The sequence below is a fragment of the Delphinus delphis genome, chromosome 20 (genome assembly GCF_949987515.2).
Source record: "Delphinus delphis chromosome 20, mDelDel1.2, whole genome shotgun sequence".
Lineage (NCBI taxonomy): Eukaryota > Metazoa > Chordata > Mammalia > Artiodactyla > Delphinidae > Delphinus > Delphinus delphis.
Genome location: NC_082702.1, coordinates 40,952,313 through 40,977,964, shown reverse-complemented (window position 1 = coordinate 40,977,964; position 25,652 = coordinate 40,952,313). Strand labels below are relative to the sequence as shown.

Genomic DNA, 25,652 nt, shown 5'->3' with positions numbered 1-25,652 from the left:
AGACAGCATAGTCAACATATTTTAAAGTGTTTATTTTGCACAGTAATTGCAAAGGACTCCAAATAAAGATCAAGAAAGTCACACAGGAAAGTGTCAGGGAAGTAGCAAGTCCAGACAAAGAGTCAGACATCAAGAAAGGTGTAGATGACACTGCATGTCTGTGACCTTGCTATCTTTATCTTCTTCCCTCATCAAAAATTTTGGGCGAGGCAAGCTAGGGGGAAGGTGATGCCAAGAGCCCTCTTCCAAGAAACTGGATCCCTGTCCAGCAGAGCAGAGGGGACATCCAGGCAGCAGCTGCCAGTCTGGTTCTAGACAGGTGGGGGCAGCAGAGAGCCGGGTCACAAGAACCAGTGAAGGAGGCCTTTCTCTCAGGGACAGGCTAAGGCAGGCCCCTCCAGGAGACATTAGACCAAGAGCCTGGACTGATAGGACAGATCATGGGCAAGACAGGGCCTGCTGGCCCAGGCACAACTGCCAGAGACTGACAGGAAGGAACAGTCCCCAGGTGCTGCCCCAGGAGGCTGACTGGGCCTGAGGTCCTAGGGTGACTCTGGCAGGGCTTAAAGGGGCACCTACCCTTTAAGGGAGGAAGAGGGACTGCCAGATCCATCAAGATACACAATAAAATTTCCCACTCTAGTCCTGTCCTTCAAGCTGACAATAAAATCTCCGGAGGGTTCCTTTGCAAGTGCTGACTCAGAATCCTCTGATGTCTGGTGATTTAAGCAACATCAGCTGGTTTGACCCAGTTCTCTGTTTTGCAGAACTTCCTCTTGGTGTATTTTATCCAAGCAACTCTAAGCACCTTCTTCAGTTCATTTTCTGTTCATTTCACGTGCATGTTCAGGACCAGGAAGGAAACTAGTAACGAAAAGTCCTAGCCCTTTGCAAAAGTCACACTGAGAGGAAAGGGCAAATAGAGTCTGTCTTTTGGTCAGACTCTAGCAGAACCTCTCCTGGACCCAACTCTCCCAGATCCAAGCCACACCCCATGTCTCTGTGGCGTGAAAAGTCTGTGGGGGAAAAGGACCTGAGACGGGCCCGTATCTGGGCACATCTCCCCAGATCCACTGGTTGACTCAGGAAAAGCAGACTTTGGCTCCCCTGGTTGTTGGGGAGGGGGCAGGGAGGAGGACAGGAAAGCACAGGCCTGGGAATCAGTGAGAACTGAGCTCAAGTCCTGGCCCTGCTGATTGTTAGCCATGGCCCAAGTGCAGTGCACACAAGGGGATGCCCTGAGCAGCCGGCGGCCCAGGGAATGTGGGGCAGGGGTCAGAGAGAGGCTATTACTGATATAGAGTCTTAAACTGAGGTTCTTAATCCAGGGAGGGTACACCAGAGTCACCTGGGAAGCTTTTTCAAAAGACTGATACCCTCTCCCTGCCTCTGTCTACCCCAAGAATACGCAGAATTCTCAATAGATAGCATCCTTTTTAAAAAATTATTATTGTGGTAAAACATATATAACATACAATTGTCTGTCTTAACCATTTCTAAGTGTATAATTTAGTGGCATTAGCTCAAGATGTCATACAACCATCACCACTATCTATTTCCAAAAACTTTCATCGCCCCCAAACAAGCAGTCTTATTTTGAAAAAATCTCTAAGGTGGTCCTGAGATGTTCCCACAGATGGAACCATGGACCTAAAACACCAAGCCTGGAAGGACCTACAAAGCTCTCATCCAGCTCACCCAGTTTGCCAGCACAATTTGAGCCTGAAGCTAATCCACCCCACTCTTCCTGAGTCTCATTTGGCTTTACTGTGGAAGCCTGCATCCTCTCTTTCACAAGGCAAACCCGGTCCACTAGCCCGACCTGGCTCAACCGACCACCCTGCCAACCAGAGAATTAACGAAATGAACTGAGCTTCTGAGGGGTAGTGTTAACTCTGCTGCCTCACGTGTGAAATGTGCCCAAAGAAGGGCAGTAGCGAGGACAGAGCCAACAGCATGGGTGGGAGAAGCCAGGACGCCAGAGGATAACAGAAATGCCTGTATGTATGTGCTGTGAAGCAAACCACCCGCTACTGAGGCCCCTTCCCTAAGTGTGGAATCCACAGTAGTCCACGTCCACTCCAGCCTGCATAGAGGTGTCTGACTGGAGGTCATTACCTGTGCCTGTCCACACACGGGAAAAATGAGGAGGCACCTAGCCCATAAACACACGAGTTTTCCTAGATCCCAGACACAGTAGGGCTGGAAGAATAAGAGGGTTGAGCTGCTGACACAGCAGTGGCAGCTCTTAATGGTGGTGCCTTATCCCAAGTTGCTCTAGCCTATGGGAGGCACTAGGAGGCTTAAAGCCCAGAGGTGGAAGTGGGGATGGAGAATGAAAAGGAAATCAAAGGAGCTAAGGGGAGCAGCAAGGAGAAAGCTGGTGAACTGCGAGAGGAAAGTAAAAGGTGCATGTGGTATGGCAGAAGATGTCACTCCCACATGTACTGGCAGCTCACAACACTGGTGGCAAACATCAACCTGACCCTAAGGCCTCATAAACCTGGCCACCAGAATCACCAAGGGAAGGAGATCAGAGGAGACTAACTTCAGCTTACCTTGTATGGCCCTGGCCTGGCCTGCTCTCATACTGATGGTGGACTCTATCAGTGTGCAGGGCACCCATTGATGCTCTCATCAAGCCCCCAGGGAGAGGCCAATCCCCTACATCTTGACACACACAGCCACTGAGCCTGCCCACCACCCACAGGTAGCCTGGCATATGCTCTCATGATCTTCTCAGAAGGGAGAGAGGCAATACAGAAGCGGCTCTAAATGAGTCCCTCAGGACCCCTGGCTCTCTACTGACATGTCCCTAGCCCTGGGCTTTTAAGGAACTCCAAGGCTACTGCAGGCTGGCTCAGGGGTTTCTGAACCTGGCTATATGTCAAAGTCACTGGAAAGCCTTTGAAAAAATTTCCAGACCCCAGGTGGAGTGACTGATTCTCTAAATTTGGGGGAAGGGTAGGGGAGGTGTTCCAGGCAACTCTAGTTCATAGGCATGTTTAAGGACCTCTGCTTTCGCTCATGCAGGACTTACCTTCTCAATCTTGTCAGGATCTGATAGCAGGGCAGCTCCCATTCCTCCCTAAGGAAAAGCACACAGAGGGGCTCTTACAGCTGGAGGAGGGTGGCTCCTCCCTGTGGTATGGCAACCTGGCAGTACCCCAGCACTTGCCTCCAAGGAACCAAGGTCCACTGGCAATCGCCTGTGCCCACAACATCAGGGATCAGTTTGATGAATTCTAAGAGCCAGCACTCTGATCCCCTTAACAAGACCCACAGATCTATCTAGAAGTGGGTTCTAAAAAATCATTTTTCAGGACTGCCCACTTCCTACCCAGGGTCTCAGTGCCTTAATAAACTAAACCCCACCATCTGCCAAGCCCTTAAAAAAACAATGGGTCATTCTTCCTTTGAAATGAGATCAAATGCGACTTCTTCCTATCCTACCGTCACTTGCTTGGATACCACCTCCGCCAGCAAAGCCACTCAGAGGCACACAACCTCCAAACCTTGTCCAGGCCCTGATCCCCTGCCAGCAACAATGGCCGGCCCACTCCTGAGCACCCAGACCAATGTCAAACTCTAACAAAAGCCCTAGCTAATGGAAGCAACAACCCCTGGAGTCACTTAAATCTCAGCATTAACACCAGGGGCTGTCTCTTAACGGTGTGATTACTGGTGATTTTATTGTTCTTTTTTGTACTTTTCTGTATTATCCAAGTCCTGGGCAATGGTATGAATACTTTAATAAGTGGAGCAGGGGAGAATGTTAAAAATCTGAACCCATTAAGAGTGAGGTGAAGGGGAGAAAAACAAATCCAATAAATATATGCTGTCAAGTATATAGACTACGTACTAATGAATGCTCAAGGAATGTGCTCTGAAGGTTTAAATTCAGTTATTACAGTTTAACTTCATGTTTAAGAACTACACATTAGAACCAGAGAGAACCAGCGCAGACTGAGCCTGCATTTCAGAGGAGAACTAAAAGAACAGAGCTACTAGCCCTGGGCTACCTTCAGATACAAACCTTACAGGCCTTCAGGAAGCCCTGGCCACTCACCCTGACTCCGTCTGTTCTTCACCTAACACATGATTCAGCCCTTCCTTGTTGAATCACAGGATCTAAAATCCAGTCTCACTGCCCCTTCTACAACAATGGCTTTTCCAATTGGTATTTCCTTCCTTCCTCCCTTTCTATTTAACTTCTTAACTTGCTTTTTAGAATAGGCAACATATTAAAAATCTTGAAGGTTCAAAAGGATAAAGAGTAAGAACTCTCCCTCCTTAGAAGGAGGGAAAACTATTCAATTAATTTTTTTAATATGACTTCGGTTTTTGAACCATGAGAAGAGAGCAGATATTCAGCTGGCATGTACTGGTACGGCACACTGGGAGGTATCTCTTCTGACTGGCTGCCAGTCTTTCCTCCCTCTACCCCCACCACTCACCCTGCCTCCCACTCCCAGTCCAATCATTTGCCAGCCAAATCTTATCAAAGTCTGCTCCAATTTGGCTTCTCTTGTCTCCATCCCTGGTCTCTCCTGTGGACCCAAAACACTCATCTCCGACATCTGTATCCTGACCTCTGGCCTCTTTCCACTTGAATACACTGGACACATGGCTTTCAGATTAGTATTTCTATTTATAGAATATATTTGGAAAGACACACAAGCAACTAGTAACATTGGTTTCCCCTGGGGGAAGAAACTAAGTTTCTGATCACAAGCCTTCTCTGTTCGAAAAAGATCAGAGGCATTTAAAATCAAAGTTCAGCTAATCTGGTCCCAACCAAGATTTTCAATCCTGTGTTCCTCTGCTTCCTCTTCACTACCCACTTCCCAACCCTCTGGTCAAATCAAGGTTCCCTGCCTCTACTTCACATTGGCCTCTGGGTCCCTGCTTGTGCCACTCCCTCTGCCTGCAGAGTCCCAAACCTCCTCATCAAGGACTACATTTCCCCACAGGATCCTGAGTTTAAGGGCTGCCCTTCTGCTGCTTTCTCTGAGCTCATAGCAGTCCTGTCTGGTCTCTTCTGATATGACAGTGGGGACACATGTATTGCATCCTCTATTTTTATTCATGAAAAAACAAAACCCTGTTCACATTATTCTTTCTTTTAACATTTACATCATTTGTTTTATTACTTGGGCACAAGTGCTGTGTGTGTGTGTGTATTTATTTATGTATATATGTATATGTTTGTGTGCACATTGAAAATTTTTCCTGAACCATTTGAGGGTAATTACATATATCATAGCCCTTGACCCCTAAGTATTTCAGTGTGTATTTTCTAAGAATATGGATATTCTTACATAACCACAGAAGTTATCAACTTCATATATTTTCACTGATACAGTATTTTTAGCTAACCTACCATGGTCTATATTCCAATTTTGCCAGTTGATCTAATAATATCCTTTTGAGCATTTTGCCCATTAGTACAGGATCTAGTCCAGACTCAGGTACTGTACTTAGTCGTCACCTCTTGTCAGTCTCCTTTAATCTGCACCCTATATTTGTGAAGAGTATAACAAAATCAGTTTACCTTGGTGGAATACTCTTTAGGACAGCCCATGTTGACGTCGATACCAGCCACATCATTTTCTCTGGAAAAACATGAAGGAGGAAAGATAATAAATATTCAACTTGAGGGTAGGACATAAAGTCAAAGGTATGCATCTGTGCTCATGAAATTCTTAATGTTCCCTGGCCCTCTAAAACACACCAACCCTCAGAGACAGAAGCTGAAAAATCCTGTCTCTAAAATGTGCAACCGCCTCTCCTCCTGGGTAGAGCTCCAGAGGAAGAACATAACGTGCTCACACATGTAGGAAGGGCTAGTTGTAGAGGATTTTGCTAGTTCTGAGTTGTATCAGATAACTCGAATATCGAATGACAGCCACACTGCACTCCATCCCAGAGTTCCAGTTCTAACTGGGTAGTGAAAGCCATAATGCACAAAAGTGACATAAGCACAAAAGCCCTTTCCCAGAGCACTGGTTCTGGAGGAAGTGGAGGACTGTCTTTGCGTGCTAGGCTGCACAGCTGGCTTCCTCCAAACAAGTCTCAGATGTAGAAAGGACCCTTTCCTCATCATCTGCTACATACACAGTTACCAGTCTGTGACCAGCAGCAACGACTGCCCAAGCTCCTTCTCACCCTTGTTGTAATTAATAACAATAGCTAACAACTTACTAAACACTCACTACGTGCCACATACTGCAAAGACATTTACATGCATCATTTCATTTACCTTTCCCTATAACGCCAGAGGGAGGTGGTACTATTGGTATCATTTTATACATGAGGAAACTAAGTTCTCAGTGAGGTTAAGTAACTTACCTAAGGTTACACAGTCAGCAGGTAGCAAAGCCAGAATTCCAACCCAGGTCTAAGTCTAAAGCCCCTCTCCTTAACCACATTACTCTCCTGCCTTCATTAATTTAGGAAACAGTAAGTCTTACCTACACTTCATGAGATTTAAAACCTCAGAGTTCATAGTCATGAGAGTCTCTGCAAAGGAAATCTCACAAATAAACACTAAAAAATAGGCTCCCACCCAGAGGTTCTCTGGAGTCCAGACACAGTGCGTTCACGTGAGTCCCAGGGCAGCCCTTGGATGCAACAAATAGAGAAGGGAACCTGAGGCTTTTAACCTGGAAACAGAAAGTAGTGGACTAGGAAGCAGGAGGGTGGTCACCGCCAAAGTCCCCAGGAACAGTAAGACCTCACAGCCCACAAGAGAAGCAAAGACAGTACCAAACAGGGAAGAACTTACACAAGCCTGGCCACAGCAAGAGCTCGCTCTGCGTCTGAAGTCCCCTGGGAACACAAGAGGCTATATCAACCACTGCCCTGATACAGGTCCATATGCATAGACAAACACACTCAGGCACGCTATGCACACACACAGACACACACACACGTCAGCAAGTGAAGTCCAGCTGGCATTCTCTCAAACAGCTAGCCCACGGGACTAGCTCACTGTTGGAGGCCCAAAGTGGACCTGGAAGGCTGAGAAAATGTCATCAATGCTGGGAATACTTTCAAACATACAAAAAAGTTGGAAAAATTTTATAGTGAACATTCATATACCCACCACTTAGATTCTACAATTAACATTTTGCTATATTTGCTTTATCGTAAGGCTACTCATTGTTATCAATTTTTTACAAACCTAAACATCATTCAGGAAGTATTTCTGAAAAAATACCAAGAAATGCCCAAAGTGAGAGAAGAGAACTAGAGAATCACTACAATCCTAACACAAATCTTAACTACTCTTCAAGAAACTTAATTTCTTTTTATGGGAAATATATACAGATTACACAAAACAAAGACCATGATCTGAACAACCAATGCTAGGGAATAAAAATATACAAGTCATGCCAAATAGACAGTCCCTACAATGAAGGAAATTAAATTAAATTAAATTAAACTTGAGACTGGAGGCACGTAACAGACTGCTAATAGCTTAAACCATCTCCAACAGTGTAATCGCTCATGAGCAGATCTCTGAAAACCATTTAAAGCAGGGTCTTCAGGAAGACTGAAGGCCACTGTGCAATGGAGCCCAGGCGTGTAACACTGGCCCGGCACAAGGCATGAGACGGGAAATGTGCTCTGTCCCGGGATATGGTACCATCTGGAAGACGACCCTGCTCTGCTCTCTTTCGCAGGTGCGGAAGACTACTCGGTCGTCAGGAGCAACAAAGTCGACTGTGCTGAGCGCCTCTGCAAGAAAAGACAAACACACAGGGCCACTCAGTGAAGAAGCAGGTTCAACCTCACCTAACCCCTGGAAGAAAACACAACAAAAGTATCACCTTGAAGGGAAAAACGGGATGCTAGAAGTACACTATACTTGAGAGAAATCAGGGTATACGTGGGAGACTTCTGAGGTGTTGATGATGGTCTATTCCCTGACCTAAGGATGGTGAGTTACATGGTCCCTCGCTTTACAGTTATTTATTAAACCGTGTGCTGTGTTTTATGCACTTTCTCTGCATGGTGTTTACATTTTGCAGTTTTTTTTTTGAGAAAAAGATTTTTTAATGAATTATTCATTGCTTTGGATTCCTTCTTTCTGCAATGTTTACTTTATTATGGAACCCTCAAAATAATACAAGATACAATATATTGTGAATATCTTTCTCATATATAATTGAGTTTTTTCCCACATTTCCTTCAGTCTATAAACCCAGAAATGACCTTTTTTAGAAGAAATTTTTCTGCTCAGCTAGAAGTGACCTCATGAATCTTTGGAATCATCTGTACTTTACATTTCTTTAAGAAAATTTTATTGGAGTATAGTTGGTTTACAATGTTGTGTTAGTTTCTGCTGTACAGCAAAGTAAATCAGTTATACATATACATACATCCACTCTTTTTTTAGATTCTTTTCCCATATAGGTCACTACAGAGTACTAAGTAGAGTTTCCTGTGCTATACAGTAGGTCCTTATTAGTTATCTATTTTATATATAGTAGTGTGTCTACGTCAATCCCGATCTCCCAATTTATCCCTCCCCCACCCCTTTCCCCCCTGGTAACCATAAGTGTTTTCTACATCTGTGACTCTATTTCTGTTTGGTAAATAAGTTCATTTGTATCATTTTTTTAGATTCCACATATAAGTGATATCATATAAGTGATAACATATGATATTTGTCTTTCTCTGTCTGACTTACTTCACTTAGTATGACAATCTCTTGGCCCACCCACGTTGCTGCAAATGACATTTCGCAATGTTTTTAACATTGAAAAAAAAGATGTACAAAGATAAGAGGAACCTTATCTTTTTGCTTCAGATTTTGCCCAAATTTTCCCAGAAGATGTCACTCTGAAGTTCAGCAAAGTTGCTGTCCTTAATTACTTATCTATCATGTGCTAGGTACTGTGAGTGGAGACTTACGATATTACAGTTAATCCTCATTATTTGCAGTTGTGTATTTGCAAATTTGCCTGCTTGCTAAATTTATTTGTAACCCCCAAATCAACACTTGTGGTGTTTTCATGGTCATTCACAGACTGCAAAAAATTTCTGTCACCAATGCACACATTCCCAGCTGAGGTCAAACAAGGCAACATTCTGCCTTCTTGTTTCAGCTCTCATCCTGCAAACAAGTGTCTTTATGGTGGTATATTTAATGCCACTTTTTTTTTTTGCATTTTTGTGCTTTTTCTTGGTGATCTCAATGTTTAAAATGGCCCCAATCATACTGCTGAAGTGCTATCTAGTGTTCCTAAGCATAAGAAAGTTGTGGTGTGCCTTACGGAGAAAATACATGTGTTAGACAAGCTTTATTCAGGCATGAAATCATAGTGCTGTTGGTTGTGAGTTCAATGTTAATGAATTAACAGTATATGTTAAATAATGTGTCTTTAAACAGAAAGACACATAAAACAAGGTTATATATTGATCTGAAATACATAATGAAAGAGCGTGACCAGAGGTTTACAGGAACCTAACTCTGTATTTCCCCTAGGAACAATGGTTCTGTATTCGCTAATTTGGTGTTCTTAGCAACTTTATAGAACATAACTATTGCAAACAACAAGAATCTCTCATGCTCTTCATAATGAAGTTCTACAATAGGTACTAACATTATTAGCTTTCAAAGATGACTATCACATGGAAGGGTCCAATGTGGCAGATGGGAGAATATGCCTATCTCAAAGGCTATTCTGAGAAATAAATGGGATCTTTAATGCACGTAAAGCACTTCCATAAAGGGAAGCTGTTATTATCATCCCAGCAACAAACAGATTAGAAGGTTAAAAAGGTGGGGTAACAGCACTGACATGTTGGGAGAGGTAATCGAAGTGATCACCAACAGCAGAGACTTCTCATGAATGACAGTAAGCAGTCTGTGAGAAGAACGACAAAAACTGAGTGTGTTTATACTATGCTTTTCTGTTTAACATCAAAATATTGAAACCCCTGTTAAAGCACTGGCGAAATCAATTCTGGCACAGTCATCTATAGGTATTGACATGGGAAAATGTCCTAATAGAAAAGTAAGTGGCAGGGACTTCCAGGGCAGTCCACTGGTTGGGACTCTGCGCTTCCACTGCAGGGGGCATGGGTTCAATCCCTGGTCGGGGAACTAGGATCCCGTGTACCACGCAGTGCGGCCAAAAAAAAGAAGAGAAAAGTAAGTGGCAAAACGTGTATCATGATCCCAAGTGTGTGTGTGTATAGGGAAGAGAGTATATATAAACATGTCATATTTTTATACACACACTTTATGAAATGTGTAAAAAGTACATGTTAATTCTCCTTGTGATTACTCTTCAAGTATGGGATTATGGGGGATTTTCATTTTTTAGGTTATATACATCTATAACACTGAATTTTTCATAACACAAAGAAAATATAAATCTAAAACAAAAGACAAAATTGACAAAAGTTCTAGTGAACTTATATTAAGATTTCACAAGCGTGTATACTTTTCAAAAACCTCAAACAATACTACAACTCTCATCAAAGCAGAATCAGCCTCATCAATAAAGTATAAGCAAAACCACAACTCAGCACAACCACTTCCATTTGCAAAGGTCTTACATGTCCTTTATCTTATTTGATCCTCACTCCAACCCTGTAATTTAAGTAAAGCAGGGATTATAATTTTCCTTTTACAGCTAAAGGAACTGAGGCAGAGAGGTCAAGTGACTTGCCCAAGGTCACAGTTAGCGAGAGGCAGAGCCAGGATCAGTGCTGAAGCCATCCTGACCCCAAAGGTCCCTCCTGTACTATGAAACCTGGTGATTTATATGTCAGCAAGCCTGTGGGTAGAAGGCATTCTCAGCCTGTTTCACATCTGGCTATTTGTCATGGTCTCTGGAGAGCAGTGACTACTCTCAAGAGAGCGTGTGGGGACTTCCCTGGTGGCGCAGTGGTTAAGAATACACCTGCCAATGCAGGGGACATGGGTTCACGCCCTGGTCCAGGAAGATCCCACATGCTGCGGAGCAACTAAGCCCGTGTGCCACAACTACTGAGCCCACATGCTGCAACTACTGAAGCCTGTGCGCCTAGAGCCTGTGCTCTGCAACAAGAGAAGCCACCTCAATGAGAAGCCTGCGTGCTGCAACGAAGAGTAGCCCCCACTCGCTGCAACTAGAGGAAGCCCATGCTCAGCAATGAAGACCCAAGGCAGCCAAAAATTAATTAATTAATTACTTTTTAAAAAATTGGCTTATAATCAATGTATCTTTAAAAAAAAGAGAGCATGTGATCCACAAAATTACACAGGTAAGGAGCACCCTGGAGGTAACTGACACCCAGGCAAGGGCAGTGGTAGCACAGTTTGGGCATGACTGGGCACACACACAGTCCTGGGACCATAGCTGCACTCACCATTGACAACTCTCTTGCACTGAAGCATCTTGAGGTCAATCAGCTCCTGCAGAGGAATCAGAGGGCACATGTCAGTCCTGGACACATAGGTCCTGGGCATAGTGGGGAAGACCTTCATCACACACCTGATGGGGGCTACTTTGCCTGTCACCCTACTACCAACATCAAATCATGGCTTTGGGGACATGTAGTGCTGTCCTCCCCAACCAAGCATGGCAAGCATGGGCCTAAGTGAGCTCCCCTCCATCAGCTGCTCTTCCCAGGGACCTTGCAGAGTCTCGGGCCTAGAAGGATTGAGCCACTCAGGGAATCAGAGATCAGACAATAGCCTAGGATGTGGACACCTGGACTTTTCTCACCTACTAGTCTCAGCTCTAGCCCATCCTCTCAAAGAACCTCCCACCTCATCCATATGCAAATGGAAAGATGAAGGGCTCCCAGGAAACGTCTAAGGACAAAAGTGGGGCCAATGAACAGAAGCACAGGGAGGAAGATTTGAGATTGACACCGGAAAGAAAAGTCTAAAACCCCTATTCAACCTGGGTCACACTATGTGGAAATGAAAGGGGTGAGCTCCTCAGCTCTGGAGATATTCAAAGACTAAGGAAAGAAAGGAAAAAGGGAGTTCTTCAAAACCAGGATCATAAAAAACAAAAGGAAATTCAAGTCTCCTAAAGGGTTGACATTCTCTACCTCTTGGTGGGAGACAAGGCTGCTCTGCTTTGTTCAGTGATCATTTCAATAGATGTGGAAGACAGATCTGAAGAGCCAGGAACCTGTCACACTGCCCAGAAGCTCCTGCCCAGGGGTTCTGGGAGACCAGAAGAAGATAGAAAGAAACTCAGCCCTGGAACTCATCGCCATACTGACTCCCTATAAGCCTCAGCAAGTCACAACCCCAGCCAAGTGAGCACAATGGCCTTTGCTCCCTCATGGGAGCATTTAGGGCTAAAGTGGCCAAAGGTGTCCTATGGCATCCATGGGGCTCCCCCCAGCATATCCACCATCCAGGTTAATACATGCTTTATGGGACTTCCCTGGTGGCGCAGTGGTTAAGACTCAAGCTCCCAATGCGGGGGGCCCGGCAAGCCACAACTAAGGAGCCCGCCTGCCACAACTAAGACCTGGTGCGACCAAATAAATAAATAAATAATATATATATTTTAAAAGAATTTAAAAAAAAAAGCATGCTCTAGGTATTTCTGTGGCTATTCTCTCTATGCTGCATCCAGGTCATCAAGTATCTGACACTCACCAGGCCTGACCACACAAATCACCACCACCAAGCAGTATGGATGCACGGTTGGCATCCAAGCCCCAAGAATCAGTGCGGTGTCCCAAGGGACGGACAGACCCCAACACAGAGCCTCTGTAGGCAGTGATCCTGGTTGCAGGGGCAGGCAAGAAAGCAGGTGGACAAGTGGGCAGCACTGAGTGGCCTGTGCTTATAAAAAGAAGGTTTGCAGCCAGGCTGAGCTTCGGCTAAGAACAAGCAGGGGAAAGTGAGGCAAAACCTTGCTGGGCCCCCACCCCTGCCAGCAGTAACTTGTCCTCCTTGGGATTCCTCAAACCCCCTGCCCAGTCTACCTTCACAGCCTGACCACTTCCTCTTTGTATGCTAGTTACAGATGCACCTGTCATACCTTTACCATTAGACAACAAACGCCCTGAGGAAGGTTCTCGCTTCACATAAAGGTGGGCTTTGAGGACGCTGACCAGGTCCTCCTCAGGGCCCCAGGAGGAGGAGTTGAGGCAAAATGGCCCTTGAATGGTCTTATTTTCTTTTCTGTCTCCCCACTACACTGAAAGAGACTTTGGGACCTGGACACAGTCTCATTCATCTTTGCATCACTAGCACCTAGCACGTTGCTAGTGCTCACTGAACATCTGCTGGAGCCACTTCAATGCCTTACATGCAAGCAGATGCTCACCTGGTTGTTAAGTGGAGAAATTAAATTGTCATCAATAAAACCACACATGTGCCTGCTCACCCACACACCAACACTATTGTTTACCAATTTTATTCATTTTAGTTAGCTCTTTGGTTATAGAGTAGAACCTCACAGGTTTTTTTTCACTGCATTTCCTTAAATGGTGAAAACAAACATTGTTTTTCCACGTGGTAGAGTGTATCATCCAGGCATCTTCCTACCAAACTGCCTTTTACATCTATACAAGTTGTGCAGAAAAAAACTATCTTTTGTCAAATTGGATGTTATTTTTCTGTCTCAATTATCACAAATATTTTTCCTTTATCAATATTACTTCCTCAATTTTTATCATACATATCATTTTATTTCTATAGAAGAGACAACTCCAATTTTGCCACAAACAATGCCTTCTAGTTCCCAAATCTATCTCCATCACAGTTAAGAATATAATTATAGGGTTCCCCTGGTGGTACAGTGGTTACGAATCCACCTGCCAATGCAGGAGACATGGGTTTGAGTCCTGGTCCGGGAAGATCCCACATGCCGCGGAGCAACTAAGCCTGTGTGCCACAACTACTAAGCCTGTGCTCTAGAGCCCACGAACCACAACTACTGAGCCATGTGCCACAACTACTGCAGCCCACGTGCCTAGAGCCCATGCTCCGCAACAAGAGAAGCCACAGCAATAACCCCACGCACCACAATGAAGAGTGGCCCCCGCTCGCCACAACTAGAGAAAAGCCCGTGTGCAGCAACGAAGACCCAATGCAGCCAAAAATAAATATAAATAAATTTATTTAAGAAAAAGCATATAATTTTGATTGGTTTTTCTCTTCCTTTTAAAACTAATTTGCTTTTTAACTTACCTGAAAATTAAGGCCCTTTCTAAGTCACTTTTTATTCATATGGCTACCCAATGTTTGAACAGCATTTAATTTTAAACTGCCTTATTATATACGGGCTTATTCTTCCTTGTCTGTCACATGTTATGTTCCTATTACATCCTGCTGCCTTCATCTCCTCCATTCCACTTGGCTTGCTTTCTCTATCTGAGCTGATCTTGCTTATCATCAGTGTCTCTCCATTCTACCTTTCCATCCCCATCTCTGACCTATCTTCATAGTCTTTTAACCTCCAGTTTGGTTAAAGAATCTTTGGTATATCTCTGTTTTCAGAAACACAAATAAACTCAGATTGACAAACTGTGTGACTGCCCACTCAAAAAAAAAAAAAAAATCACTGCCAAAATGAATAATGGGAGTTGCAAAAGGAGAGAAGGGATAGAATAAATATTTGAAGAAATAATGGCAGAAAATTTCCCAAATTTGATGAAAAATATTAATCTACACATCCAAGAAACTCAACAAACTCCAAGTAGAATAAACTTAAAAGAGATCCACACCTAGACACATCACAATCAAACAGCTGAAAATCAAAGACAAAGAGATAATCTTGAAAGCAGCAAGAGAGAAGTGACTTACCATGTACAAGGGATTCTCAATAAGACTAACAACTGATTTTTCATGAGAAACAATGACAGCCAGAAACCAAGGAGGTGATTCACTAAAAACTATAAAATATTGTTTAAAGAAATTAAAGGAGATTTAAATAAATGAAAAGATATCCGGACTTCCCTGGTGGTACAGTGGTTAAGACTCCACGCTCTCAATGCAGGGGGCCCGGGTTCGATCCCTAGTCAGGCAACTAGATCCTGCATGCCACAATTAAAGATCCCGGATGCCGCAATGAAGATCCCCTGTGCCGCACTAAGACCCGGCACAGTCAACTACATAAATAAATAAATATTATTTTTTAAAAAAGATATATCATGTTCAACGACTGGAAGATTTAATATTGTTAAGATAGCAATATTCCCCAAACTGATCTGTAGATTCAACACAAACCCCATCAGAATCCTAGCTGCCATTTTTGCAGAAATTGACAAGATGATCCTAAAATTCATATGGAACCTAGAATAGACAAAACAATCTTGAAATAGAAGAATAAAGTTGGAGGATTCACACTTCCTAATCTCAAAACCCACTAGCAAACTATAATAATCAAGATGTATGGTACTGGCATAAGGATAGACACATAGACCAATGGAATAGATTTGAGAGTCCAGATACAAACCAAAACATCTATGACCAACTGATTTTTGACAAGAGTATCAAGACAATTTATTGGGGAAAGAACTGTCTTTTTAACAGGTGCTGGGACAACTGGATCTCTACATGCAAGAAAATGAATTTTGATCCCTACCTCATAATGTACACAAAAATTAACTAAAAAAAAAATTAACTCAAAATGCATCCAAGACCTAAGTGTAAGAGCCAAAACTATAAAATTCATAGAAGAAAATCTAAGTATAAATCTTTGTGGCCTTAGATTAAGCAATAATTTCTTAGAGATGATACCAAAAGCACAAACAACAAAGGAAAAAATAAGGTAAATTGGACTTCATTAAAATTAAAAATTTTTGCATTGATGCAAAAAAATTTTGCATCAAAGGATACTATCAATAAATTGAATCAGGGACTTCCCTGGTGGTGCAGTGGTTGAGAATCCACCTGCCAACAAAGGGGACATGGGTTCTATCCCTGGTCCGGGGAGATCCCACATGCCACAGAACTGCTGAGCCGGCGCACCACAACTGCTGAGGCCCGTGCACCTAGAGCCCATGCTCCACAACAAGAAAAGCTGCCACAGTGGGAGGCCCGCACACTGCAATGAAGAACCAATGCAGCCACACACACAAAAAAAAACCAAAGTGAATCAACTATACTTAAATAAAATTTTAAAAAATAAAACTAAAGTCTTTTTAAAAAAATAAAGTGGAAAAGACGATCCACAGAATGGGAGAAAATATTTGCAAATCATATATCTGATAAAGGTCTAGTATCCAGAATATATAAAGAACTCTTACAACTCTTAGAATAAAAAGACAAATAACTCAATTTAAAAATAGGCATAGCATAAAAAGAAACGAAATTGAGTTATCTATAGTGAGGTGGATGGACGTAGAGTCTGTCATACAGAGTGAAGTCAGAGAGAGAAAAACAAATACCATGGCTAAAACATACATATGGAATCTAAAAAAAAATGGTCTGATGACCCTAGGGGCAGGACAGGAATAAAGACGCAGGCGTAGAGAATGGACTTGAGGACACAGGGAGGGGGAAGGGTAAGCTGGGAAGAAGTGAGAGAGTGGCATTGACATATATATACACTACCAAATGTAAAATAGCTAGCTAGTGGGAAGCAGCTGCATAGCACAGGGAGATCAGCTCAGTGCTTTGTGACCACCTAGAGGGGTGGGATAGGGAGGGTGGGAGGGAGACACAAGAGGGAGGAGATATGGGGATATATGTATACATATAGCTGATTCACTTTGTTATACAGCAGAAACTAACACACCATTGTAAAGCAATTATACTCCAATAAAGATGTTAAAAAAAAAAGATATACTGATGGCCAAGGAGCATATAAAAACATGCTCAACAACACTAATCTTCAGAGAAATGCAAATCAAAACCACAATGAGCTATCACTTCATACCCATTAGCATGGGTACTATCAAAAAAAAAGAGAAAATAGCAAGTGTTGGCAAAGATTTTAGAAATTGTGGACTGCTGGTGGGATTGTAAAATGGCGCAAAAGACAGGGAAAACAGTATGGAAGTTCCTCAAAAAATGAAAGTATCCTACTTCTGGGTATATATATACATATATCCCAAAGAATTGAAAGCTGCACACCTACATTCACAACACTATTCAAAATAGCCAAGAGACAGAAGCAACCCAAATGTCCATTGACAGATGAATGGATAAGCAAAAGGTAGTATACATATTACATAATATGTTATTATTCAGCCTAAAAATGGAAAGAAATCCTGTTACATAGTACAACATGGATGAACCTTGAGGATATTATGCTAAGTGAAATAAGCCAGTCACAAAAAGACAAATATTGCATATTTCCACTTACATAAGGTAGCTAAAGTATTCAAATTCATAGAAACAGAAAGTAGAACGGTGGTTACCAGGGGCTGTGGGGAGGGGAGTTGTTGTTTAATGGGCATAGAGTTTCAGTTTTGCAAGATGAAAAAGTTCTAGAGATCTGTTTCACAACTACTGAACTGTACACTTAAAAACAGTTAATATGGTAAAATTTGTTATGTGTTTTTTGCCACACAAAAAAATTTAAGTGCCCATTTTGGTAATCATAGTCTCTTAAGAATATTGCCTTCTCCCTTCATCCTGCCTATTAAAAGGTAGGTGTCCTCTCACGTCTGGGCCACTGGAGTCCTGTTGTTTTTGGTTTTTTGTTTTTATTTAATTTTTATTTGATTTAAAATAGTGTAGTTGATTTACAATGTTGTGTTAGTTTCTGCTGTACAGCAAAGTGAATCAGTTATACATATACATATATCCACTATTTTTTAGATTCTTTTCACATATAGGTCATTACAGAGTATTGAGTAGAGTTCCCTGTGCTATACAGTAGGTTCTTATTAGTTATCTATTTTATAACTAGTAGTGTGTATATGTCAATCCCAATCTCTCAATTTATCCCCCTCTCTTTCCCCCAGGTAACTATAAATTTGTTTTTACATCTGTGACTCTATTTCTGTTTTGTAAATAAGTCCATTTGTACCATTTTTTTAGATTCCACATATAAGTGATATCATATGATATTTGTCTTTCTCTGTCTGATTTACTTCACTCAGTATGACAATCCATGGTCTGTCCATCCATTGTTCTTATAAAAAGGAATAGGGGGCTTCCTTGGTGGCGCAGTGGTTAAGAATCCACCTGCCAGTGCAGGGGACACGGGTTCGAGCCCTGGTCCAGGAAGATCCCACATGCCACGAAGCAACTAAGCCCGTGAGCCACAACTACTAAGCCTGCGCTCCAGAACCCACGAGCCACAAATACTGAAGCCCGCGCGCCTAGAGCCTGTGCTCCGCAACAAGAGAAGCCACCGCAATGAGAAGCCCATGCACCGCAACGAAGAGTAGCCCCCACTCTCCACAACTAGAGAAAGCCCGCACGCAGCAATGAAGACCCAACGCAGCCAAAAATAAAACAAATAAAATAAATAAATTTTTTAAAAAAAGGAATAGTTAAGTGACATCTGATGAACCCCTAGAAAACTCCGTCAATAGGGCAGACCTTGGTGGGGAATCAGACTACTGCTCCCTTAACCTTTGCTGAGCTGGTTCATCCTTTCTTCACCTCCAACTGCTGAGGGTTCTACAGGCGTTTTAAGGAGGTACCTGTATGCCTGGTATGCCCTAGGTCCTACACGAGGTCCTGAGAGGTGGATGGTGTGGTTTGACGATCTAACCCACAGATGGGTCACCTCAGGGGAACACAGTAAGTTCATCTACACAGCTGGCCTGCAGAGCAACTCTGGATCCACCAGGGGGCACCAGGCGCCATGCTGTGCCTTTCCCAGTACTCAGGGCCCAGTTCCCAGAGACCTACTCACCACAGGCAGGGGCCAGCTGGCCTGCCCACCGGCCTCTGCTCCACAGCAGCTAGGTCTGGGTAAAGGGCCTAGGTCTCTTCTGGCAGAGGTCCCTTAATTTGTTCATAAGCTATATTGACCCTCCCAGAGCAAGTGCTCATCAAACATACAAAGGGTTTTAATCAGTATTTACTCTGCTCCAAACTCAAGAAGAGCCCTGGAAGAATGGATTAGTCACAATCATGAGGAAAACCAAGCTTTGACCAATTAGGAGAGTCACATTCTGAAGTCACCGCATAAATCCTGGGACCATGACTTCCCAAGTGCTTGAAAACAACCCTAAGAATTCTCAACAAAGCAGCTGATGAAGCATCCGGAATCTGCGGGTCAGCTCTGTTTCTCACTACCCAGCTTCCGTGACCTCATCACAGACTGATTCCCCCAGGGCTATAAACATATAGTGGCTGTCTAGAGCAGACACCGTGCTGTCATACACTCACTCACTTCCATCCTGGTGTTTCACTCCACAGTATCTCCAGGTGAATACAACTCCACCCTCTGGGGTCCCAGAAAAATGCTGCTCGCATAGCAAAAGTGAAGGCCAAGGAGGCTGAATATGTCAATGTAGGCACTACTGCCTTTTCCTCAATTTTAGCAACCCTCAGAATCTTACCCCAGAATAAGTTTGAGCCCAGGTGAGCTGATGCTTTAAAGGCCTGAAGGCTTTACCACCACTTGGTCTAAGAGAAGAAACCAGCAGGATGGCCACCGCAGAGACATAAATGAATCTGAAAATAAAGGGTTAGCACTCAATGGACCCACTCTTACTTTTCGTGGCAGCACAAGATTAGGGAGAGTAGGGACATGAAGGGTCATCAGAGTAAGCAAATAATTGATGGAGACAGTATGCGAAGCACGGGTAGAGAGAAGAGGGACACTATACATCCCGGGCCTTGAAGCAACCATGCGGGGGCTACAGCTGGACAGAGATGGAGTTGGGGCAGCAGGGAAGAAGCAGGGGGCTTCATCCTTGAGTCTGAGTCATCCCACAGGACCCTATTGGTAAACATGGACTAAGTGGATGAAGAGCTATCATGCACCCTCTGTCCTGGGGTAGAGGAGAATCACAAGTAATGAAAGGTAACAGCTGTTCTCTGGGATTTCATCTTTTTGGTTCCCAAGACCTCAGAATCTGAGTCCCTGATTCATCATAGTTCCTCCTCCCAATCCCCTTCCAAATCCAAGAGGCTTTTTCTGGAGGCCAAGGAGAGTGCTGGCCAGGAAAGGCTATACCTAACCCATGGCTGACCACCCTGGGGCCAGAGTGTAGGCTCAAGGGTTGAGTGACCAGATGAATATGCTCAGCACACTACCACATTCCTCTGGGACCGGCCCCTGGGAACAGGCTCCTCCCTGCCGTAGGCACGTTCTGGCAGCCTGGAAGATTTATGGATGTACACTAACAGTCCATTTCACATGTTTGGGACCTCCTCATCTCTACTTCGACAAACTACTTAAAAGTCAGGTCTTGGGTCTCTGTGACCCTAAACTCTGGAAAATCCCTTTCTGACTCCCACCTTTGGACAACACACACTCCCTCCTTCCCATTTCACCTTGTCAGCACCCTAGATGCCTCTGCCCCTGCCCTGCTGTAGATACTGGCATGCCAATCCCTGCCATGGGCATCCCCCTGCCAGGCTTCTCAAGCTCTCCTTCCTATAAAGCTGCAAACCAGTATCACTGTGCACACCTGCCTGCCAGGCACATCTCTCAGTGCCCACTCCCCATGGGAATAGGACCAAAACACCTTCACTTCCTTTCCTCAGGTCCCTAGCCCACACTTGCCACCCTCATTTCCAACAGAAGACTGACTTCCTACATCTTGTAAAACAAGTCTCTCAGGCAAAACTCCTCAGTTTCCCTCCCTTTCATCATCTTCACCCTCTCCTCCTTGCCCTATCTCAATGGAAGGCAGGTCCTACCACCTCGTCAAGAATCCTGTCCCCTCCAAGACCTGGCCCTACAAATCCCCCTAATGCCCCAAATCTTCAGGCCTCCCCTCATTGTTAAGCCCTTCTTCCTACGCTACAAACAAGCAAGTTACCAACAAACAACTCCATTCACCCATCTTCCCTCACCTCCAGCTATACACTTCCTCCCTTCACCTCTTGAATTTCTGGGGGGTAGTCAGCAGACTTATTTCTACTTCCTCATTTTGCTGCTTACTCCTCAATCCATTAACCCCTCAAGTGTTCACATCTATGTGCCACAGCTGTCCCCTAATCAGGTAATTTTCTTTTTTAAAATTTATTTATTATTTTATTTATTTATTTTGGCTGCACTGGGTCTTAGCTGCGGCACACGGGATCTTCGTTGCAGCATGCAGGCTTCTTAGTTGTGGCATGCAGACTCTTAGTTGTGGCATGCCTGCGGGATCTAGTTCCCTGACCAGGGATCAAACCCAGGCCCCCTGCATTGGGAGTGCGGAGTCTTACCCACTGGACCACCAGGGAAGTCCCTACACCAGTGTCTTTCTTTTCAATTAAACTTTTTCTCCTTTAATATTTATTTATTTATTTTGGCTGCACCAGGTCTCATTTGCGGCATGCGGGATCTTCGTTTCGGTGTGTTTAGTTGCAGCATGCAGTATGTTTAGCTGCGGCATGCGGGCTCTTAGTTGTGGCATGCAGGCTTCTTAGTTCAGCATGCGAACTCTTAGTTGCGGCATGCATGTGGGATCTAGTTCACCGACCAGGGATCGAACCCGGGCCCCCTGCATTGGGAGCGCAAAGTCTTAACCACTGGACTACCAGGGAAGACCCTACACCAGTGGCTTTCTTTTCAATTAAACTTTTTATTTTGAGATAATTGGAGGTTCACATGCAATTGTAAGAATGTGAGATTCTATGTACCCATTGCCCAATTTCTCCTCATGGTAACATCTTGCAAAACCGTAGTACAATATCGCAACCAGGATGTTGACACAGAATAGTTCTACCACCACAAGGATTCCCTGTGTTTCCCTTTTATAGCCACAGTCCTCACCCCACCGCCGGTGGCTCTTAAAGATGGAAATATCAGAAGCACTGGGGTAGTTTCTCTAACCTCTCACACCAACTAGAGGGACATATCAGGATTGGGGATTGCGGGGGAAGCTGCCCAGATAATTCTGATGCATGCCCAACTGAGAACCACTGCTCCCAGTCCCTACCCAATAACAGCTACTCCTGTAACTCTATTTTTCCTAGAAGATGCTTTCTAAACCTGGGTCTCAAGTCTTAATATTCTCCACAGCAGCCGGTCAGTAGCTGGTCCACTAGCTACTGCCACCAGAAAATCCTATGGTTCCCAAAAGCAACCCCATCCAGCTTCCCTGGCCTGAATCTGGTCCTTTTCCTCCTCTTCCTGATCTTGAGTTCACTCATTCATGTACTGAATGTGTATTAACTCCTATGGGGGCCACAGCAGTGACCTGACACGATGCTCATCTAGCCACCTGGCCCAGGTGTCCCACAATGCCTCCGTGCTGCCCAGGCTCCCGGTCCTCAGCAGGGCTCACAGGACTCCTGCGTGTTTGTGTTCTGCTGCCTTCAGTGAGCACCTGTGAAGGGAGAGCCCATTCTGCCTCCTCTGACTCCTGACCGCTCCCACCCACAGATGGGGAGGCTGCACCTGTGGAAGAGATCTCCGGGAAGATCAGGAGCCCCTTACCTCACAGTACACAATGTCCGCTCCATAGTCCAGGGCCAGCAGCCGCATTGGGAGGGTCCCTACCCGAACCATAGGGGCTAAGATGAGTTTGTTGTGGTAGCACAGAGAGAGGCTGTTCACAATCATTCCTGAAGAAAGAGAGTCGGAAATTCAAATGGAGAAAATCTCTTCTGTTATCCAGAGAAGGCTTTCCTTCTTCTTTCCAACACATAGTATTTGGTTTTCCTTTTCTTTTATCGTAAAAATAATGCATGCTCATTTACGCATCCAACAAATATTTATTAAGTGTCTACTCTGTACCAGTCACGGTCCTAGTCTTTGGGGATACATTAGAGAAGAAAACAGACAAAGATTCCTACTCTGGTAGAGCTTTCATTCCAGTGGGGAAAAAGGCAAAAACAATAAGCATAATAAATAAATTACATAGTATGATGGAAAATTGATAGTGCTATAGAGTAAAAAAAAGCAGGGAGAAAGGAGATTAAAAACTGCAGATGGGTTAAAATTTTTTTCCAGTTTCATTGAGATAAAATTAACATATGATATCGTGTTAGTTTAAGCTGTACAACATAAAGATTTCACATATGTATATATCACCAAATGATTACCACAATAAGTTTAGACAATATCTATCACCTCACATAATTTTTTTCTCATCATGAGAACCTTTAAGATCTACTCTCTTTGCAACTTTCAGGATACAATACAGTATTACCGGGACTTCCGCGGTGGCACAGTGGTTAAGAATCTGCCTGCCAGTGCAGGGAACACGGGTTCGATCCCTAGTCTGGGAAGATCCCACATGCCGCGGAGCAACTAAGCCCGTGCGCCACAACTACTGAGCCTGCGCTCTAGAGCCCGCGAGCCACAACTACTGAGCACACGTGCCGCAACTACTGAAACCCGCGCACCTAGAGCTGGTGCCTCGCAACAAGAGAAGCCACCACAATGAGAAGCCTGTGCACCGCAACGAAGAGGAGCCCCCGCTCACTGCAACTAGAGAAAGCCCATGTGCAGCAACGAAGACCCAACACAGCCAAAAATAAACAAATAAATAAAGAAATAAAATTTAAAAAGAAACAATACAGTATTGTTAACCATAGTTGCCACGCTGTACATTACATCCCAGAATGTATTTGTCTTGTAACTGGAAGTTTGTATCCTCTGACCACCTTCACCCATTTCCCCCCCACCTCATCCCCAAAGGTTAAAATTTTAAATAGAGAAGCCCAGATAAGCTTCAATGAGAAGATGACATCTGAGCAGAGATTTGAGTTAGCCAAGTTGGTATCTAGTGGAAGAGTGCACAGGAGAAGAAAGGGCCAGTGCAAAGGCCCTGGGGCAGGAGCTTGTCTGGTGTGTTAGAAGAACAGGAAGGAGGCCACTGTGGTTGCAGCACAGAAAGGAGAAGAGAGTAATGGAAGTCAGATACACAATGGATGGAGAGCAGTAAGCAGATAGGACACAGTGGTCAGACCCCGAATGGCCTTGTAGGACGCTCTGCGGGCTTTGTTAGCTCTTCACGATAGGAGCCAGTGAAGGGTTTTAAGGAGAGGAGTGGCATGACTGATCACATTCCCCATTATCACGGTGACTGCTGTATGAAAAACAGACTGTGGGGGCCACAGTAGACACAGGCGGATCAGTTAGAAGGCTCTTCACTCACCGATGTCAGAGATGATGGTGGCTCAGGACAGAGAGATAGCAGGGGAGGTGGTGAGAAGTGGTCACATTCTAAAAATATTTTAAAGGTAGAGCAACAGGAGTAAATCGAGGAAAATCAAAATCCCATGTCCCAGAGATAACTGTTAATTTATTTATTCTAAGCAAACATGGTCCCCTCTAAAAACCACAAAGCTTGCTAACTAACTTTTTACTCCTCAGCCTACTCCGGCCTGGCCTCCCCCTCTGCCACTCTCCCAAAACTGCTCTGATTAAAGTCACCAATTACCTCGAAGTTGCTCAATCTACGAGACACTGACCTGTCCTCAATCTTGTTTTGCTAGCAGCACATGGCATGGTTGAGCCTCCCCTCTTCCTTGATCTCTCTCCTCCCTGGGTTCGTCGACCACACACTCTCCCAGTTTTTCTCTCTACCCCTGCTTTTCAGTCTCTTTTGCTGGTTTCACCTCCTCCCCTCACAGGTTGAGGTTGCTCCTTAGTCGTGGGCCCTCTTCCCTTCTAATTTCACACATCCTCCCTCACAAATTTATTCACTCCCATGGTTTAAAATAGTGGCCATGATCATCTCCAAAGGCATCCCAACCTCACACCAACTGCTCAAAACACATCCCCACTGGGATGTCTTAAGGGCATCTTCTACTCAACATGTAGAAAACAAAGCCTTGATCTTCCCTCCTAAGCCTTGTCCTCTGTCTCCAATTATTTATTCAACAGACACTTACTGAGCCCCTAAGATATGTCAAGCACTGGTAGGCACTAAAGATAAAATGATGAAAGGGATACTTACAAATATGTTATAGAAAGGGAACTTACAAATATGTGTGAAATTAAAACTGTGTATGGTGCTATGAAGGAGCAGTTACATAAGGCTGTGGGAGTCTATGTCAGCAGGAAAGAGACTCATGGGGGTTGAGGAGGGCCTCCCTTAAGAAATAATCTCTGGGGACTTCCCTGGTGGTGCAGTGGTTCAGAATCTGCCTGCCAGCACTATTTACAATAGCCAGGACATGGAAGCAACCTAAGTGTCCATCGACAGACGAATAGATAAAGAAGATGTGGCACATATATACAATGGAATATTACTCAGCCATAAAAAGAAACGAAACTGAGTTATTTGTAGCGAGGTGGATAGACCTAGAGCCTGTCATACAGAGTGAAGTAAGTCAGAAAGAGAAAAACAAATACCGTATGCTAACACATATATATGGAATCTAAAAAAAAAATGGTTCTAATGAACCTAGGGGCAGGACAGGAATAAAGATGCAGACACAGAGAATGGACTTGAGGACACGGGAAGGGGGAAGGGTAAGCTGGGATGAAGTAAGAGAGTAGCATTGACATATATATACTACCAAATGTAAAATAGCTAGCAAGTGGGAAGCAGCTGCATAGCACAGGGAGATCAGCTCAGTGCCTTGTGACCACCTAGAGGGGTAGGATCAGGAGGGTGGGAGGGAGACGCAAGAGGGAGGGGATATAGGGATA

General features: G+C 44.1%; 1 protein-coding gene across 3 annotated transcripts in view; it reads right to left on the bottom strand.

Moving 5' to 3' along the window:
• The window catches only part of DUS2 (dihydrouridine synthase 2), a 41,172-nt gene that overhangs the window by 11,699 nt on the left and 3,821 nt on the right, over positions 1 to 25,652 (bottom strand). For 2 of the 3 annotated variants that reach the window (XM_060000369.1, XM_060000371.1), the window contains exons 3-8: positions 22,485 to 22,612; positions 11,371 to 11,416; positions 7,652 to 7,743; positions 6,788 to 6,831; positions 5,555 to 5,615; positions 3,041 to 3,088 (exon numbers count right to left, since the gene is read on the bottom strand). In XM_060000369.1, coding sequence (XP_059856352.1) covers positions 3,041 to 3,088; positions 5,555 to 5,615; positions 6,788 to 6,831; positions 7,652 to 7,743; positions 11,371 to 11,416; positions 22,485 to 22,610 — 417 coding nt within the window. In that variant the 5' untranslated portion in view covers positions 22,611 to 22,612. The remainder of the gene's footprint in view (positions 1 to 3,040; positions 3,089 to 5,554; positions 5,616 to 6,787; positions 6,832 to 7,651; positions 7,744 to 11,370; positions 11,417 to 22,484; positions 22,613 to 25,652) is intronic. The other variant, XM_060000370.1, reaches the window with a different exon arrangement.